Here is a 20,738-nt window from a genome sequence, read left to right as displayed (position 1 = left end):
TCACCACTGTGCATAATAACTTCATAATAACTTCCAAAGCGGTGTGACCTATGGGTCTTAAATCAGCCTTGTGTATGATAGTGCAGTGGTTCTCAATGGGGGTACACAAGGGCACTCCAGGGTGTAAGCAAGATTCAAATATATATATTAAAAACAAAAAATCAATCAATCAATTCAAATAAGTTTAAGTTCTTAAACTGAGTACTTTATCCAATAGACACTAAAAGTACAGAGCTGTTATACATTTTTTTCCAACCAAAACTAATTTGCACTTGTTAAGGGGTACTTGGCAGAAAAAAATACATGTCATAGGGGCTACGTCACTGAAAAAAGTTTGAGAACCACTGTTATAGTAAATAGATATATCGTCATAATTTCAAGATGTGAAACACCTCTTATCACCCATTTTTTTTTGTTTTTTCTTTTTTTTAAATTTTGTTTGTTTGTTTGTTGTTCTGACTGAAACATTTATTATGATCAATTCAACTTTTTTTTTAACCATCTCTCCTGTCATGTGACCAAAGTTTCCTATATATCAAAACCAGCACATAACTCTTTGATACTCATTAACAGTTATAAATATTGATTTGAGGTCAGTCGGTTATAAAATATGGAAGTTATTGAAGTAATATTTTTATGATGTTGCTTTTGCTTCTGTAAACAGTAATTTGTTGTTGGTCCCTGAAATCGGTCTCTGCGAAGTTGAATATCCAATTCCAAACCAACTTCACTTCAGTATGTATCTCAGCTGATTACACCACAGCAATAAAAAAAAACAATAGTTATTTTTCACCTGCTCTTTACAGAGCGCTCCCTTTTGGTTTCAGTATTTGGCCTGAAGTAAAGGACCAGTCCGTTGTTTTAAATGCACTTTAAACCTGTGAGATGTGGACAGTGAGCGCGGTGATTCAGAGTGGACTGCTTCCACGGGGGACCTCAGGACAGGACTGCAGATCAAGCAGAAGAGGTGGCTCCTCCTAATTCAATTCATCGATCGGATAATTCAGTCAGGAGAGGATAATTAATCCCTCAAGGTTGACTCTGATTCTCTCCAACTGTCTCTTCTTGTTTGTTTTTCATTTTATCAGCTGTAATCCCCGATCAGTCAGCCTGCCCCCACTCAGGTTCTGACCGTCATGTTCTTATCGACAACAGATTAAATCAACCACTGATACCAAAAGGAGCCTGAACTGACTGATCAGAGTTTCACTGATAACCTGGAGGTTATGAAGCCCGAGCACTAGAAAGTTAAGCTCCACATCCTTTCGAGGAGGCTGTGATTCATGCCTTTTGAATAATTCTTCATGCATGAAGAAATCATGTCTAATGAACGTGAACGACGTGTGGAAGGAGCCACACATCTCTGCGCTCCACAGCACAGACTTCTGCTTTTTGATTCCAGCTTTTGCTGCTCTGTTATTTAACCATGAAACAGTCAGAAACTGAAGAGAAAACGAATCCTTCCAGATCAATCCCCCACAGAGCAGCCAGGTCAGAACGATGTGAGCGCTCGTGTTTGTCATCATCTCTACAGCCCGATGGAGCCCTGAGCCAATCTCCAGAGATCCAACAGACATCAGCAGAAACAGACGAGAAGCATCACGCTGCAGCCCCCAAGGTCAGCACGACACTAACGCAACAAAAGAAAGAAACCTTCAAGAGAGAGAGGTGCATTATGGGAGATTTATACTCTAAGTAGAAGAAGAAGAAAACATGGAGGAAGAGGGAAGTTTGCTGGTGTGATTTCATCCACTGAAAGACCTAAAGAGAAGCTAAATTTGATTCCTTAACCATTAAGTTTGTTTATTTATCTTTTAAAGACAGCCATGCCCTTATATGGGCAAAACCTAAAAGTTCAAAGATCTGCTTTTTTGAATGGGTGTGTATGTGGTTTCCTGTACTTCTGCACCTAGCCTCTAGTGGACACTCAAGGAACTGCAGTTTTCAGCATTGTCTTCAACATTTTCAGGCTGTTGCTTGGTTTGTAAAGTCTTTCTTATTAAAGGAGCAACAAATGGAGGATTTGTTGCCTTTACTCCAACTTTGGCTCTTTCCTCCTCCAGGTGTAAAGGTTTTTCTAAAGCAGATACCTCCCGCCGCTCCTCCCACCACAGAGTGTTAACGGTCACTTATCCTGTCTGTTATTGTTGTCTTCAGCGCACACATCCTCCACCTCCTCCTTCTCCTCCTCCTCTCCTGCTGCTTCATCTCCCCACATTCATCTGCATTATGACACACCGCCTCCCTCCTCCAACCCCCATCCCTGTTTATCTGAGCGTCTGGCAGCTTCTTCACCTTTGTTTCCTCCTCTGTCTCCTTCTTCCCTGAAACCACCCACACCCAGAGACGCCCAGAGACACCTCCATCCATCTTTGTTAAACCTCCATCCCCACACCCACCCACACACACAATGCAGACACTTTCACATCCACTTCTTTTCTTCTCCCAGCAGACATCCTCTCCTTCCCTTGCTTCCTTCCCTTCATCTCCTCAGCCCTCCACCCTCTCTGATCTTTCTGGTTGTAGCCTCAGCGGTGGAGTCTCTTAATAATTCATCAGAATCTAAAATTCAAATGAAGCCCAGGGAGAGACGCAGAGAGAGCGATCTTTATCAACAGTGAGGAATCAGACCTCTCTCCGTCCCGCCATCCTGGGCTGCCGCTCACTCCCTTGCTGGTGGTTGCCTTGACAACCTGCACTGTCGTCCTAGAAACAGGGCGGTAGAAACCAAGCCCGTTCATCCTCCCACTGCTTGTTTTCTGTCTTGATGTCTTCGTGTCACATTAAACAAACAAGTAGACTGTAAAGTAAGAGCTGTGACACAAACGGAGATGAAGCTAATGAAGCGTCTTTATTCGGAGGAGTTTCTGGATCAATAAACTAAACGCTGAGTTTATTTTTGAGTTTATGTTGGGAGACACATTCCTCTACCAACACCTCAGTCTGTGCACACTTAGAAACACTTTACAGACTTTTTTTTATCCAGTTAAAATCTGTCGTCCTACTCCATCGACTCTTTGGAAGTTTGTTAAAAGTTGTTGGTGGATTCGACTTGTTAAAAATCAGCTGTACACACCTGGTTTCTAAAGTTCCACATCACAGATCTACTTTAATTGCACATGTAGAAAGAAGACAGGAAGGCTAACTCCTTATGTTTTTTCAAAATTTGGCTTATTGTCCTTCCAGCTTGTCCCTCTCTTCAGTGGCTTCCAGTGGCAGCTCGAATAAGATTCGAAGCTCTTCTTCTGGCTTACAAAATATTGTCAAGAACAGCTCCTGTCTACCTGGGGTCCCTCATCCAGGTCTACATTCCTTCTCACCTTCTGCGCTCTGCTTGTGAAAGACACCTGGTGCTCCCAGCCCAGCGCGGCTCCAAATCTCTAGCCAGACTCTTCTCCTCTGTTGTTCCCAAACGGTGGAATGAATCACCTAACTCTATATGATCCGCAGAGTCCCTTTATACTTTTAAGAGATGTCTGAAAACTCATCTGTTCAGGGAACACTTAAGCTCTTAATCTGACCCTTCTCCTCTTTGTCCTCAGGGGTAGAGTGAGTCAGAAGGTCTCAGACCCAGCTCTTAGTAAATTTTCAGCACTAATTACTGAATATTGTTGAAGGTTGAAGTATATTGGTGCAGCAATTAATTGTGGGTAGTTGGTTAGATTATTCTACATTATTCAATAAATTAATAAATAGATTTTTGCACTTAATGACATCACCTGCAGCCAAATAACTTAAAACCATTCTGTTGCACTAACTAGGTTTTTCCTTCTGTCTAAATTCTTGCTTGTGTTGTACATCGCTTTGGATAAAAGCAGCTGCTATGAAACTGTAGAACAGTAAATAACAGTATTTTAGTTTTTTTAAACTTTAGATTAAAACAAAGGCTAACCCCTAACTTTATTTTCATAATTTGGACCAGAAATAAAATGCTGGAAGAACACAATGAGGCTTATATTAAATTAAAGCATCCTAGAGGTTTATAAGTCCCAGGGTTACACCTTTTGATGTTTTTAACATTCAGTAAATTCAGAAAAAAATAAAAGGCTAACTTCTCAGTGTTTTTGTAATTTGGACCAAAATAACATGATGAAAACATGCACTTAAGACACTCCTAGGGCTCTTTCTAAGACCCCTAATATGTGAACAACCCTAAAGGGTACATTTTGTGGAGTTTTAAAATTAGAAAATTTTGAAAAAAAAAAAAAAAGAATGAAAAAAGAAAAAAAACAAAGACTAACGCCCTAGGTTTGTTTTTTTTTGTTTTTTTTTTTCAAAATTTGGACCAAAAGTGAAGTACAAAAAAATACATAATAGGGACACCCCAAAGACTTTAAGTAAAACACCCCGGGCATAAATCACCCTTAAATGGTTATATATAGTTGTGATGAAACTTTTAAAAAATATTTGGGAAAAAAAGGAAGAAACAAACAAACAAGCAAACCAAACAAACAAAAAACAGAATTTGGACCAGAAAAAAAATGCTGTAAAAATAAACTGGGTGAACAAGCCCCCAGGGTTTGAATTAAGGTGTTTTTCAAACTTATAAAATTTAAAAAAATAAATAAATAAGCAAAAAAGGCTAACCCCTTACATTGTTTTCAGAATTTGTACCAGAAATAAAATGCTGGAAAACCCCATTGGGACACTCCTGGGGTCTATATCAAGGCACCCTGGAGGTTAAGTCCTTGCAGTGTTGTTCAACATTCTCTAAATTTTGAAAAAACAACAAAGGCTAACTCCATTAAATCAAATGGCAAAAATGACTGCAAGAAAATACTGCATTGATTTTTTTGTTTTTTTTTGTTTTGTTTTGTTTTGTTTTGATCGGTCTTCAGAAAATGTCTTAATGTTTTTCAGTCAGCAGTTAGTCAGAGGATGAGATCATTTCATGAGTCACCGACGTTAAGACGCTGTGAGTCAAACATCAATCTGCTTCCTGTGGTGCTCTGCTGAAGGAGTCCTGCATTACACTGTCACACAGTCATGATCCTTTCATAATGATCTACCTGTGAATGTGTCACACACGGCTTCTCCTCCTACTGATTAACTGGCTTCAGACTCAGAAGAGGTTTTATTGAACTGGGATTTATTCCCTTCAAACATGTTCAGGTACTTAACATCAGTGGTCAAGATCAACAGTGTCTTTGATAAATGTATCGTGTACAATCATACTCATTCTGGATGCTTCATGAAGCATTCGATTTAAGGCATGCACAGGCACAAAAAGAGTCCAGTGTCAGGAGATAGCAATCAATAAATAGAGAAAGACGTAATGGAGTGTATTCATGCTAACAGCGTCCCCCCAAAACCTCATCGTGGTTTAAAAAAGCGAGCAGGAAGCAGCTAATACAGAGCGTCACAAACAGTAGATTATCATAGAAAAGAGACCCGGAGAATAGAAATATAAAAAATACAAAGATCAGGTGCAAGAGGTGACAGAGGAGCATTTACAAAAACTACTGGAACAATAAAGTGGAAAAAAAATGTGACAACGTGAAAATAAGAGAATCAAAGAGGTGACAATAAAAGTGAGGTGAGCTTTAAATTAAACACAAGTTACAGCAGCTATGTACAGAAGTTTCTGTGTTTGAAACGTGAAGTTCTGCGGAAGATTTTCAGTGTTTACCTTAATCATTTCAATTTGATTTTTAACTGTTTTTGATTGGGAAACCTAATTTTCTTACCCTGATTTACCCTGAACTTTTAAATCTGTTTAATAATTTAAGAAAGATAACATTCCTCAACAGGCAAATCCAGAAGTTTCTCAAGTGAGGAAAAAACTACATAAAATCCAAATTCCCTTCTAAAAACATTTTATTTTTTCCCCCCTGTATCACAATTTATCAAATCATGATCGTAATTTTTTTTTTTAATGTTTCTCTATAAAGGCACCAAATGTTTTACTCTTGTATTTCTAAAGTTTCCTAAAACGTGGGCTGGTAAAGGTTTGTGAATCCCTTAAAGGCACTGCATAAGAATAAAACAGTAGATATGGGATAAGTCTACTTAGGTGAGAGCTTTATCATTTAACACAATCATCAGGGAGTTTCAAAAGTTAGTAAGACTACTTATCTCTTTTATTTCTCTTCTTTTTTTTATCCATTAAACCATCTTTAATATTTGTTAGACACAAACTTTAATGAGAGGATGGTCAGATTTGTTGTCGCTGAACAGAAATACTCTTCAAAGGTTAAATAGTTTTGTATTGAACACCTTAAATTTTCCTTTTTATTTCTTTATCATGAATTAAAAAAGTACTTCTGTCCCTTTGGTTTACTCTTTGCTCAGGAGGGTGTAAGTTTCTTCATTTATTGGAATGTTACTTTGAGTTGAATAATTTCTACTGTGACCAAAAATCTCCCTCAGAACTGCTGATTTCTCAGTGTAAGACAACTCGATTGTAATCAGGCAGTTTCTGCTTTTAAGTAAATACGTAGGTGTCGCAGGAGTCCTTATTTACACAAGTTTTACCAGTTGCACTAAAGACAAAGACCGTAGATGTGAGACCATGTTCACAAATAAAACCCTGCACACTAATAGAGTAATAATGTTAAAGTGGTTCAAATGTCCACAACAGAGCAAAATACAAACGATAGCACGAGAAATTTAACAGTCAGTGGAAATCGTCAAATCAAAACCATGAAAGGCGCTGTTGATAAAACACTGTAGGCAACTCTGAGAGGTAGCGCAAGCAAGTTCATACAAAACCGTGTTGAGGTACACAACCATAGCAAAACTCAGGGAAGCTAGCATTCATACTGACATCGAGCTGGGACCATATATTTTTTTCTTTTGCATAATGTGAAGAGTAAACAGGCATGCTACATACAGTACCAGAGTGGGTGAAATTAAGGTGTGAGCAGGAACCTCCGCCCCCACATTCCACCTCCTCACCTGACCTCCCTGACCTCACCTGACCTCACCTGACCTCCCCTCATCGCAGAGACACCAACTGACTGCTCCAACGTTCAGATGTGTCCCTGCTTTCAGACTCTCAGCTGTGCTCCTTTGTTAGTGTCTTTCTGAAACAGAGTCACCGTTTAGGGGGATTTTTGGTGCCAAGTCGTTTGCAGGTCAGTTACATCTTCAGGACACTGGGTGGAGAAAAGGGGATATCTTATCTGAGTTTACATATTACAATTTCCAAATTATTTATATACAAAGTGCTACTCAGTTAGCTTTGCAGCTAAATGAGGCTACAGTCTCATGTAAAAGCATCCTGTATAAATACTGTAAACATGCACAGGTTATATGAAGGGCTGATTTTGTTCCATAACAGCAGCTTATTTCACCAAAGTTCCCTTAAAACCAAGCAACGACCCGATGTCTCTGAGCTCAGACGGATGTGACAGGCTAACAGAAATATGAGGGTGGCTTCTGTGCAGGTTGGCACACACTCAGGTGTTTGGCACAGCGTCACACTGAGGCTCCTAGAGCTGAAACAGAGAGGATTTAACAAGGACAAGATGAACTTAGTGACTGTGTCAAATTTGGGTTAATGAGCAGGTAAAGCCCGACAGGTGTCACAACATCTCACCACTTAAAGTCAGACTTTTTTAAGTCAACATGACCTGTTGGATGCTCATGAAGTCCCTTTAAAAAAAAATAATACTGGTTTTACCTTTAAAAAGAGTTTACAGTGAATGAGGTTTCATCAAACTTTACAACAGACCTTCATATTAGTGTAAGACAAAATGATCATTCAGTGGATTTTAATCAGCTGATTTCATTAAATCAGGGTTTTTGTCTGATAGGAAGAAGATAATGAAATGAATTTAACGACAAAAAAAATCTAGTTTGTATTCAAAGAGGAAACAGTCTTGAAAAGCTGATTTATCTTGATACCTTCAGGTAATAAATTATTTATTTTGATCATACGATAAAAAATGAAAGTTGTTTATTGATGCTTACCAGAACTGTTTAAAAAAGGGAATCATCCCTAAACTCTTTAAAGATACATTATGTATCAAACAGAAGTGGGAGAGAGAAAGTAATCTTTCAGTATCGAATGAAAGCTTCTCAATTATGTGGAATTTTGTGTGGAAATGCACTAATTCTCATGTTTGGAAGTGCTGTATTCGCTATTTTGTAACCCCAAAGCAGAAAGCTCACTTTACAGGAGGGGACACTACATGTTTGAGGAAGTGCGGGTCTCAGGAAGCCAAACACTGGCACATTTTTTGGGAATGCCCAAGGATAAAACCATTTAAAATCCATTATTGAATCAGACAAACCTCTAAAAACATAGAGATAATACCTTTATGGCATTTTGACCTCTGCCTGCAGAAAAGCTATTACCAGACGGTGGTTGCTTCTCGAACCCCCCACAATACAGGGATCCTAATTATGGCATGGAAAGTTTTACTTTTTGTTCAAGTCCGCAAAAAAATGTTTTTGTCAAACTGTGGAGTAACTGGGTTAAATACGCCAAATCCACTCAGACTGATTTTGTGGAGGTGACAGTCTAAGAAATTTGTGGCCCTTTCTAACTTTAATTAACTTTTGTGTGACTGTGGTTTTGTTAAACTTTTCTCCCTCTCAAGACTTTTTTTTGTGCTGCGTACTTGGTTTGTTCTGCATACTTTGTCTCTCCCATGTTACACTTATTTTCTTATAGTTAAACAAGAAAAGAAAGACTGATTGGCAGAGGTAAATCTATTACCTTTCTATGCTTTTGGCCTGATGTCTGCCCGATACCTGGCAATTGGTACTGGTACTCAACCAATACCAATTCCAATTTTCGGTTATTTTTTGTGTTTATGAGGTACAGAATATCCATTGGATTAGTAATTAAGTATTTTTTTTAATGTAATTATTCTTCAATATATAACCTTGCAATGCTGTGTTCATGTTCAGCATGGATAATCCCCTACTCTTCCACTCCCTCAAAGTCACAAGGATGCATTTAGTTATCTAAACATGGAACCTTTCAATTGCACATGAACCAGTACCCTGTACTTTTGACAGAATTCGGTCGGTTCCCATAAAAGTACCCAGTTCGGTACCCATTCCTAACCGTGAAAGCTGATATATGGAGAAGGTGTGAGAAGGAAAAAAAACCCCAGAAAAAGTCAAATAAGTGAAGAGGGGGACCATAACAAAGCTTTAGGGAAAATAAAGGACACGTTAAATCTTTATTCTCTTTATAATAACGCTGCTGATCGTGGTAACTGTTTACATCAACTGCACATGCTCCAACATAGCGTGCTATGAGTTTGTTTGAGTCTGTTTGGTATGTTACATTTATTTGCATGCTTTGGAGGAATTTTCACCATTAATCGTTTTTTTTTGTTTATTTTTGTTTTGGGGTTTTTTCTGCTAAATTTCTTATGATAAATAAGTTTAAAGAGCTGTTTTCATACACCAAGATGCTCAATCGCCTAGCTAGTCACACATGTTCTCACCGCCTGCTGGGTTGGCATGCGTTTGCATGTGTTTCTGCATTGTGTGGGTTTGGGATTTGTTAAGGCCTTTGTAAGCATTTTTTAAGTCGCAGAATTACTTCACAGCTCAAATAGTATTGGTTGTGTCTTGAAGTATGAAGAGAAATGTGAAAAATTTAAAAGCTAAAGCTGAAAGAAAGCATGTCGCTGATCTGTTATCCCATCTCTGCACACAGGAACTGTCAGAGCCAGTGCAGAGCTGTGGTGGAAACCTAACCCTAATTTCCTAAATTAATAGAGGGCCTGGAGATCACGGGGAGCAGCATCAAACTGACGATCACTTCACGTCCATTAAGCAGAAAAAGCTGCACACACTGCGGTCAGACAGAATAATTAAATAGATCTGAATCAGAAGGACTCAGTTACAGGCAGCGGGATGCACTCACAGGCATCCCAACAACCACAGCTGAGCCGCTCTGAGGCTCTGGTCACTCCTCATTTCTCTCATAGTGACCAAACACACCTTAAAATCCACCTATGAGTTAACATTGGAGGAGCAGATAGACTCACCATGTCTCTAAAGCTGGAGACATGCTGATTTATAATAAAGGTCTGCTTCAATCGATCTTTCAATCAATAAAATAAAGGTTGACTTTTTCCTCTGCTTCAATCAGCAGTGCAAAGGTTAACTGCTGTTTCTGAATGAGCTGAAAACAGCATCCAGATACGTCAGATTCAAGCTGCTCTTTAAAGGATGCAGAGACAGCGGTACGCATGGTGGTGTGACTGTTAAAAGCAGGAGGGTGAGGTAGTGATTGAGCCTTTTACAGTTTGGTGTTCAGGCGTTTCGTCACTGTCACTGTTTTCTCGTTTTTTTCTTCTAAGCCCTGTCCTGCACCTTTTTAAATTCAAGAAAACCATGGATTTAGGCTGATGTGACTCAATTATGTCTTCATTCATTGTAACAAAATTTAAAAGCTTTAAATTATTAGAAAGAAAGAAAAAAATAAATTGAATTTTTCTGTTTTTATCCTTTAAAAAAAAATTAGGAATTAGTGAATCACACACATTTCCACATACCCTGAAGCCTCAGAAACACAGGAAAAATAGTAGTGATGGCATTATATTCAGATAACCTCCAAACTTTGATTTTTGGATTTTTTTTTTCACTCACTGTTAACTCAGTTTTTGCTGCAATATGAAGTCCTACACTTCTATGGGGTCAAGCAAAATTCAAAGGATTTTTAAAAATACGAATACAAGTTGTGTGTCTATAATTTAGGATTTGCTGAAGGCAAAAAGAAGCACAGAATTTTTTGCTTTTTACAGAATTTAGCTTAAACAAATGGTTTATTTTCTAGAAATTTTTAAAAAGACTTGAGAATCAAAGTGAAGAAGAAATTCTCTCAGATCTCTTCTCTGGTCTGTTCAGATGAAATGCTAACACCACTCGTGATGTGTTCAGGTACCCTCAGAAACTTGGAATTCTAACAGTTTTTTTCCAGCTTTTGGATTGGATAAATGGTTTGTAAATGCCACTCATTATACGATCCAGTTTAGGATCCAGAGGACAAATTTTTTAACGAAAGAAAGCAGCTCCTAATAAGATGAGTTTTCTGCCACCAAGGGGTTAAAAAGCAGCTAATTTGTAACATAAATTCTGGGAGCTCTTAGGGTACAGCTCTGAGTCCGAATGTTAGATAAAACCATGGTATACTTTTTTATATCTGGTGCAATGTTTGGTTTTGAGACAAGGCCCCAAACAGGAAGTGGAAAAATGTTGGGATGACTGAAGAACAAAGTGTTGTTTTGGATATTTGCATGGGTAAAGAATCATTTCAGCTTCTAATATGAAGGTCTGTACGTCCGAAGGTGGACAAAGATACAAAGAGAGAGTCTACGAAGCATATTCAAAGTGACGTGTGTGTGTGTGAGTGTGTGAGTGTGCTCTACAAACACCAACAGGAAAAGATGAAGGATGACACACTCCACCGCTTTCTCCAAAAACAGGCCGTTCTATTTGTGTTCCAGCTCCTGCAGAACAAAGACTGACAGGTTCCTCTTCAGTTCATGTCAAACAACCACCGCTGCAGCTTCCTCCAGCTTCAGTTCAGCTGAGGTTTCTCATTTTTTGGCATCAAAAAGTCAAAAAACAGGCCCCACAGTTTGCTCATCACTGGACCTGCGGCGTGGAGCATCGTGAAGAGGTCAGAATAATCCTGTTCCCACAAAGACAGACGTCCGTTTCCATGACAGCAGACCCATTGTTCATGGAGGAGGAGGGAGAGAGGTCTGTGGAGGAGATTTTAAAACATCTTGTGATCCGTCTGTTTCTTCCTGTTTTCAGGTCCAGGTTCAGGTGCGGGTTGGTTGTCAGGTTGTGCTGGAGGTAGAGCGTCAGGCAGACCATGCTCGTCGTGCAGCAAGAAACAACAGCAAAGTACAGGAACAGACTTTTTTCATCTGGTGCAGGCGCTTGAGAAGGATAGTGCTTGAGGAAATCAGAGGGAGTGGAGTCGTGTCGGTCGGGTGTTGATGTGAAGGTAGTCTGACGTTCAGGCCGAGTCTGATCAGGATTTTAAGATCACTGTTGGCAGAAAAAGAACAGAGCGGCTCAGACGTTCATCAGAGGAACAGATTCTGAATTGCATTGGAGCCAAAAACGTGATCATACTCACATCCCCAGTTGAACACGATGGCGGCGGTGATGATGGCGATACCTCCCAGGATGGAGACGATGGACAGAACCATGGCGTTACGGCCCAGACGCCGAGCTCCATCAACGTTCCCCTGCTGCAGACTGTTTCGGGACTAAACGGGATTAAAATACAGAGACTCAGTGAAATAATCTGAACAGAGATGATGGTAGTTGAGGAGTTTGTGTGGAGAGCAGAAGAATCTGTTTCCTACCATCACTGAGAAGGTCAGGGCTACGATGTTGATGGGCCACAGCGGGCAGAAGCAGGACAGGATGGCCAGGAACAGGTAGTCTCTGGGCTTGGACCCGTCCACAGTGGCCTCTGTGATTGCACTGGGCTGGCGGGTGAGGGAGGGCCTGGGTGAGCCCGCCGCCACCGAGCCGGACCGGCTGCCCAAACCAGGCCGACCGTTAGCATGTCCACCGGGCTTGGCGTGCAGTTTGGGCGACACAGAGGACACTGTGGGGGAGGAGTCAGCTCTCACTGGGCCAACGCCGTTACCTGAGGGAGGAGAAACAAACAGGGAAGCAATGAGCCTCAGCATGCACTGACCACTTAGACTGACACCACTTCAAGAATTAAACAAAGATGAGGAAGATGGAGGAAGAGGAAGATGGTGAGGAGGGAAGAAATGATATGTCTGAGAGCTGGATGGTGTCCATGAAGGGTCATGCACACGCTCAGACTGGTGTATTTACTGGTCTCCAGGTTGTCAGTGACCACTGTCAGCAGGTCCATGTCTTTTCCCGCCTCTGTTTCAGGAGCGTCTGTTGTCGGGGGCGGAGCTTGATGCTCTGCACTGACAGGTTGGGAGGTCACAGCAGCACCTTCCTGCTGCGTGCTGACTGGCTGCTGGGACTCGTCCATGCTGCTGATTGGCTGGGCGGCGGGTGCAGAGGCGGAGGGGCTGGTGGCCATTATGAGGAGGAAGTAGAGCGAAGGGTTGGAGAGAAGCTGAAGGCAGGATGGTGCTCTGAAACGGATTAAAGAGGAGGTATGAGAGGTCGATACCGATCCTGATTGGCTGATGAGCTCTGAATCGCTTTGCAGCGCTTTTTTCCTGTTTCTTTTTTTCTGTTTCTGTCTGGTCCTACTTTAATGTTATACTCCCTTTCAGCAGACTGTCTGCTACAGTTTGGTGTTAGTTGCAGGTTTGTACAATAATTTGTTTCCTGACAGTGTTGAAAATTACAATGACCCAGTACATGTTTCATATTCTGGATCTTAGTATCTAGAGTATTGTCAGGATCTGGATCGTACTTTTACATCTGTCAGAAATTATGGTGACCTTGTCTTGTATTGTTTAGTAAAGCAATCTGACCATTTATCATGGAGTTATATACACATATGGTGAAAACGGCCCTATCTCACATTGGTAAAGAATCCTTTAGAAAAGTCCTGGATCCAGACGGTGATCCAGATCACCTCCAAAATTTAATCACTTCTTCCTTATCCTATTTTGAACATTTCCTGAACATTTCATCAAGATCTGTTCATTACTTTTTGAGTTAAGTTGTACTGATTCACGTAAAAACCATGTTTCCGCACCTAAACGCATCCTTGCGACTGTGAGGGAGTGGAAGAGTAGGCGATTTTCCATGCTGGACATGAACACAACATTGCAAGTTCATATATTAAGAAGCAAATATGTTAAATTGAAAAACCTTTAGATTTGCTTATTAAACAAATATATTTTTTTACCACACAAACACACAAAAAGTACTCAAAATTGCTACTGTTAAGCACCGATACCGATACTTTAACTACTTCCAAGTTTAACATTTTTTACCCATTAACATCAGGGGAGCTGCTATGCCTTTTTATAAGAACAGTCATTTGGTTATAATTTAGAATTTGTAGTTTTGATTAAACTTTGATTATTAAAAAGTTTTGTTTGAAGCTTTGTTTTTTTCACGGATGTGACTCATTCTTTGATGGCACTGGGATTTCATGTTTTTGTTTTGTGTTCATCAGCCAGCAGAGCTGCAGCACCTGTTGTACTGATATTCTGTCTCTTTACCTAATAACTGCTCTGTTATTAAAATCTCCAGCCAGGAGGTTTGAGAGAATATTAAAACTTCTGTGTAATAATGTAAGAATGTTATTAGATTTCTCAGACGTGTCTTTCAGGAGCCTGAGGTCCAAGCGGGTCCAAAGTTCATATGTGCAGCGTGTCTGTGGGCACATGACGTAAAAAACATGTTTCAGTTCCAACATTTTTAAGAGAAACTTTTGTCACTTGACAGACTTTGAGTTCAGACTCTAAGCTTAGTGACTCTGTGCTGCAAAATGAAACTACTTGATTGTGAGCAAATCGATGAAAAATGCCTGAAACAAGCTCAAACTGATCACACAGCTACTGCGCTTGGTAAAAAGACGGAGAAGGAAAAGTTTCTGTAACCTAGAGCACAATATATAAATAAATATAAACATAACAGAGAACTGTGGCGTGTGTGGGTTGATGAGGTTGCTCCTTGCTGCCAGCTGCTGAGGTTTCTGGCTCCAGGTCTTGAACGTAGGCGGACATGAGCTCAGTTTGTTTGAAGTCCTACGGGTCACTGATGGAGCTTATTTAGACCCATACGTCACTGAAGACCTTTAAATCTGAAGTGTTGTGAAATGTAGAGGTGGGATGTGAATCATTCAGCTGCCGACACTGAAGGCTGACATTAATTATAAGTTACTTTTACAGTGTTTTCACACTGATGGAGAGCAGTTTGTAAGCCTCTGTTCTTCCAGGGTAGAGTCAGGCAATCCATCTTTACATAAAGCCAGATCCTGGACCCATTAAACACTGATTGTTCTTTAGTTTCAGTCTATCAGACTCACTGCTCTAACCCCTCCAGCAGCTCTGTCTCCGGCTCAGCTCCTCCATACTGAATCCATTTAGATTAAACAAATGTCCCTGTGCCCATAAGAAGTTCCTCTCTCTGCAGTGTGGCTGGAGGATCCCTGAGGCAGAGCTGCATCGATCTGAGCTGCAGCCTGGACCACGAGCACATTTTGGGGAAAGGGCCGCGCTGCAGCAGCACCCTCACCCTGAACAGCGTAATGACCTGCCAGGGCTCGATTGATGACTTGTACTGTCCCCCTCCTTCCCGGAGGAGCGAACAATGCGGTGCAGCCTTGCTCTCTAAAAGCTGACAAACGCAGTCTTTTCTTCCTGAGTTACACGGTGTGAGTGTTGCAGCAGCAGCAGGCTGAGGAGCTGCAGTGTAATTTAACACATGTTACAGGATACAGTTGTTCTTCAAAGGACCTCTGCAGGAGGCGGTGAACGCCCCCCACGTGTTTCTGAGCATGGACCTCCAGTTAAACCTCAAGTTAGACATCATTCACCTCAGACGAATGAGCATTTTAACATATAAATATAAGACCATCAGTGCATTAGACAATACACCTTCAGCGCTCAGTTTGCACACTTACATTGGTTAGAGGATATTTAGATGTTAAATAATGCAACTTATTTTGAAATCCACTTTCTGACCTATGTTGAAACACATCACTTTTAGCTTTCTTGACATTTCAACGTACCTTCATTGCATTCGTTGCTATTTTAATTAACGATTTTGGACAATTGTGGTTTCTTTAAGTGTTTAGAGGTGTAAAGATGACCGTGGTCACTCAGGTGCGTTGTCTTTTAAAGCTGAATCAGGTAGGGATGGGTACCAAATTAGCTTCTTTTATAGGTGCCAACTGAATTCTGTCCAAAGTACCGGGTACCGATTCACATTAAAGGTACCATGTTTAGGCATCTAAACGCATCCATGTGACTGTAAGGGAGTGGAAGAGTAGGCAATTTTCCATGCGGGACATGAACACAGCATTGCAAGGTTATATATTAAAGATTAAATGTGTTAAGTTGGAAAAATATACATATTGTATCATAGTTTTCTTGAATATAGTATTGTTTTAAATGTGAAGGTACCCATCCCTAGAACCAGGCCCATCAAAGTTAAACCCTGATCTGTTCGAACACCTCAGATTTTCTGTTTAACTCTGGACGGTCAGAATTAAAAAATATTATTTGGCAGATCAAGTTTAAACATTAACAGGAAAATATCATTTGGATACATAAATTTGATTTTCCTAAAAAATAAAAAAGGTCAGAGGTCTTAGATGAGACATATGAGCAGGGGTGGTGTGATGGGTTGGTCTAACGATTCCAGGCCCCGCCCACTTTTCCAGCAGTCCTGCCCTAAAATTTTCTTAGATTTTTTTTAAGTCAATTTAAAAGGTACATTGTGACTTCATGTTGGTTTTGTTATCATTAGATTCCCTGTTATTTGTAAAATGAGCTGAGTCTGGTCATTTTTAGCCCATTGGAAAAAAAAAAAAAATTAAAATACAGTTATAAAACATTCAGGGGCTGTTTACACAACAACGGTTTTAGTGTGAAACGCAAGTTTTGTTGCGTTTCAGCCTTGCAATTACACGGAAACGGCGCTTTAGCCGACCAAAAACGCAAACTTTTGAAAACGGCCTCCAGAGCTGGATTTTCCTGAAACCGTCGACACCGTTGCCGTGTAAACAGTGGAAACGCTGACGTCACACTCCACTTGGCGCGCGCATACAACAGGAGAACAGTACCGTTCTTACGATCGTCGCGAACTACCGTGTTGTGCTTGTGCTGCTCAATCTGCTGACTGTCTGTCAACGAAATGCGCATCCGTTGCTCCACTTCTGCACTTAGTATTCCCCAATACACAGGATGATCAGCTCAATTCTACTTCGGTGGAGATCTACCAAAAGCTGCGTCTGGACAAGACAGTTATAGCACCACCTACAGGCCTAGCAAGCTTACTACAGCGTTTTCAGTCCGTCAGTGTAAACAGTTTTTTTTTCACTGCGTTTTAGTGTTTTCAGATGAAATGTTGTGTAAACAGGGCCTCGGTCTCATTTTCTGAAAACGGGACTATAGAGAAAGATTTTGGGGAAGACTGTAGATCTTTTGTCTTTCATTTAACTGTGATTTACTTAGCCGTTTTTACAGCCTTCAATAAATGGAAAGCAGTCCACAGGTGCGTTAGAGCGCCCCTCCTTGGTCAGCACCATGGAGAGCAGGTAGATCCATCTAATACACAACCATGTTATAAGAAAGTAATCAAACACTAAACCACACACAGTAACCACAGTTTATCAGTCTGTCTTTTTCGATTAGTTTAATTAGGGATCTACTAACTAATGTAATCTAAGGCCCAGCCAAAATTTGTTTGGCCCTCCCAAAACTGAAATCCTAGCTCCATCCCTGCGTGGGAGTACTATTAAAGGGGTAAGAGTCCAAACAGACTAAACTCCCACAGCAATTAACCTGCTGTTGCTTTCCCTCTCCCCTCAGTAACATGGGAGGCAGCACGAGCCGCATCGAGCTGCCTCAGACACTTATTAGGAAGCTGGAGGGGAAATTAGTAGGAAGCATTAAAGCCATCAGGCCCTGTTGTTTTTAGCTCTGCTGCAGCAGCGTAATGACTGTGTGCTTTGAAAAGGATTGTTTCATGCCAGGGTTGGATGGACGGGCATTCAGCTGATGTATCTGCCTGATGAGATACGCCATTAAATCCTGAGTCTCAGTCCATACAGTTTGGGGCTTGATGGAGAGACTCGGGTCAGTGATAGAGGAAACAGGGTCAATTATAGACTGTATGTTCATGTTCAAAAAGTGGAATACACACAAAAAGGCCTAAACCTGCATTCTCCCCAATGCCCAGCAGGGGGAGCCTCAACTTGGCCGCCAAAATGTGCGATGATGAAGTTTGAGAATGTTAGTCTAATACTCCATTCTCCTGAAATGAGCTGAAATGAAACTTCCAATGTGACTGTGCTGAGGGATGGATGCCCATAAGGACACGCTGCAACATAAAAGTTAAGCTGTGTTTTGCAGAGGCTGATTTTCTGCCTCCCCTGATCTGTTTTAGAACAAAAATCAATGTTCATTTCTCGTTGGCAGAGCTGCAAACTAACGCTCCTTCCAAATGCAAAGAAGCAGCTACTTCTGCTGAGATCAGCGCTTAGATCTGACGCTCACAAACCAGATATCTCATCAGGTACACGACACGATGTGATCCCTCAGCTCGGGAACACGAGGCCCCTCAGTAAATCAGCCTGGTTCGACACCCAGCGGCGCTTGATAAACATCTCTCTGACAGGGTCAACACAGACGGAGCATTGTGTGTGTGTAAAGACATACTCCTCGGCTGGTTCATTGTGTTTTTGATGAAGTGGCCGCTGAGAGTTTATTTATATTCAGGAGTCGTCACACAGCAGCAGATTTCTGCACAGGGGCTGGATGGTGCACGTGCCGGTGCAGCTGTGGGATTGATTTCTTCAAACAAAGCAGAAAATAACTGCTCCCATTAATCAGGGCGTCACATGATAGCAAAACAGTAATTATTCTTTGATATATCATGTTTTTCATCAACAAAGATTTTGTTTTCTCTCTGAATATTTTTTAGGGCAGGAAACAAATTGTTCCCTTCTGCGATGATTGTCTCTCAAAGCCTTATGGGTAATTTAAAATACTGTAGCTTCTTTACAAAAAGTGTAGTTATGTCAAGGTTTGTTTGACAGTATTTAATGCTTCATATTCTGATCTTTGGGTGCTTCAGGTTTGTAATTTTATTAATACAGATACACCAAACTCATTGCTGACAATGGAGAAAATTAGTTTATAGTTTTGAAGTTTCCCTTGTATTGCTTTTTGAACTCATCCCGGAAATCAGCAGATGATAGCACAGTGTCACATTATCCTTATACAGGCTTTTTCATCCACCCTAAAGATAAGCTGATCAGCAAGGTATTCAGTTACAGAGGTGTTTCATATGGGGGCATTATTATTCGAATCGGATCTGTAACACAATACAGCGAGTTTTATATCAGAACTGCTTCAAAAGAACAAAAAGAGCTCAAAGGTTGAAGGTCAGACTTCAGCAAAGAGATGTTACAGCCTGAAAGCAGCTCTGAGTCTGAGCGTGTAGTGGACGGTGGATGGAGATCATTACCAACAAACCAGAGATTCATGCTCCCCAATTTAATTTAGTCAGAGTTAAGCTCTCCCTTGTCCATATGCCAATCTGTGAAAGACACATGAAGCTCAATCCAGGCTGCACTCAAGGACCTTACGTCTCCATGTTGCACATGAAACTCATCATTATCATCATGAGCTCCATCAAAGATCTGAGACTTCTAACTTCAATAAACCCTGCAACATCTGAAGACCTCCTTTCTGCATCACACACGTACAAGCAGATGTGTTACTGTATCTATCCACACCAACAAGACTAATACGAACCTTCTGCCATGTTTTCCTTCTTTGGAAATATGTCATTTTGTGCCCCGAATAATGCAAAACAGCTTCCAAATGTTGATCACGTTTATATTTCCTTGCTCTTTATCACCACCATCATCACGCTCCCCCACAGAGTGAGGATGTGGAATGATCAGAATCAACCACCCAGCTTCTCAAATAGCCTCCTGAAAGAAACACTGAACATTTCACTATGACTGAATTTTCCTTGATTCTGCTAAAAAAAAAACCACACAGGACTGATAAACTGCAAATAGTGGAGCTGCAGAGATCAGTCACCTGAATGATCAGCCCGTAAGCAGCATGAGTCTGACATGTTTTAATACATAATTAACAGATTTCACCGACTGTACAAATGCACCAAATGCAGACAAAAGGAGAGAAAAAGTGTGATGCAGGCTGAGCAGAAGGGAGTCGACACACCCACTGACTGCGAGTACCAGCAGCAGCACATGTTTCACACCCAACGTGTCAGGTTTTTTACCTGGTCCTAGTCCACAGGGAGCTGCAGGCTGATGTTCATGGTGTCTCTGCAGGAGGTACAATCCAGTGGTGCTATGCAGCAACAGAACTGAAAAGAAGACAAAAACACACTCAAGACTCTGGACTGAAAAACTGATGGCTCCTTAAAGAAAAAAAATGTGCTGAAGCCTGTTCTGGTTCAGTTAAGCAACCTGATTCAGGTTTGAGATGGAGCAGAGCGGTGGGATGTTGCAGCAGCTCTCAGTCTGTTCTACTGCAAGAGGTGGAGGGAAAGGGAGGGGTGCTTTAGTGTGTGTGTGTGTGTGTGTGTGTGTGTGTGTGTGTGTGTGTGTGTGTGTGTGTGTGTGTGTGTGTGTGTGTGAAGGAGGCAGCACTTTCACTACAGTATCTTCTATCCTCCGTCAGTGTGAAGCTCGCTGAAGTCACAGGGGCCGGTTTTTGAAACTTTCAAAATAAAGGTTGTGTGCATGATTTTAGGACGGGAGCTGGAGAATTCTAAACTAAGGTAAAATTGCATAAACTGTTGTAAAATCATTGAAACAAAAAAATTAAATCACGTACAGCATTTCAATACAATAAAATATCTGTAAACCCTGTTGATATATCATTGGACCCAAATTGGATGTTTATTGGAATTGGCGAAGATTAAGCTCAGAGCCTAAGTCATCACCATATTAATGTTCATCAGCATGTAACTATTGCAAGCACGTCCAGGTTATTCAAGTTTAAAGCTAAAACAGAAATTTAAACAATAACCTGGAAGAAAAAAAAAGTAATAATTTATTTTTAAGAGCATCTACAGCTAGAAAACTATACCTCTTCCTTATATTTATATTACCAGAACTTTAAAGACTAAAGTGCAATACA

The 20,738-nt window shown here is 40.8% G+C and overlaps 1 protein-coding gene across 2 annotated transcripts; it reads right to left on the bottom strand.

Moving 5' to 3' along the window:
• Positions 1-5,072: 5,072 nt before the first annotated feature.
• On the bottom strand, positions 5,073-20,198 carry LOC141809759 (uncharacterized). Of its 2 annotated transcripts, XM_074696936.1 has the most exons (6): positions 20,063-20,198; positions 19,873-19,959; positions 12,784-13,058; positions 12,297-12,586; positions 12,065-12,197; positions 5,073-11,973 (listed from the first exon to the last, which is right to left on the bottom strand). In XM_074696936.1, exons 3-6 carry the CDS (start codon positions 13,001-13,003, stop codon positions 11,957-11,959), a joined length of 660 nt encoding a protein of 219 aa, XP_074553037.1. In that variant the 5' UTR covers positions 13,004-13,058; positions 19,873-19,959; positions 20,063-20,198; the 3' UTR covers positions 5,073-11,956. The 2 variants fall into 2 exon arrangements, with proteins under 2 accessions (XP_074553037.1, XP_074553036.1); XM_074696935.1 differs by having other exon boundaries at positions 19,873-20,152.
• Between the last annotated feature and the right edge of the window lie 540 nt (positions 20,199-20,738).

Source organism: Halichoeres trimaculatus, unplaced genomic scaffold (assembly GCF_033239565.1).
Source record: "Halichoeres trimaculatus isolate MK-OKI-2021-1 unplaced genomic scaffold, fHalTri1.1 fHalTri1_scaffold_20, whole genome shotgun sequence".
In the NCBI taxonomy this organism is placed as follows: domain Eukaryota; kingdom Metazoa; phylum Chordata; class Actinopteri; order Labriformes; family Labridae; genus Halichoeres; species Halichoeres trimaculatus.
Note: the sequence above shows the minus strand (reverse complement) of the source record. Positions and strands in the feature narration are given on the sequence as shown.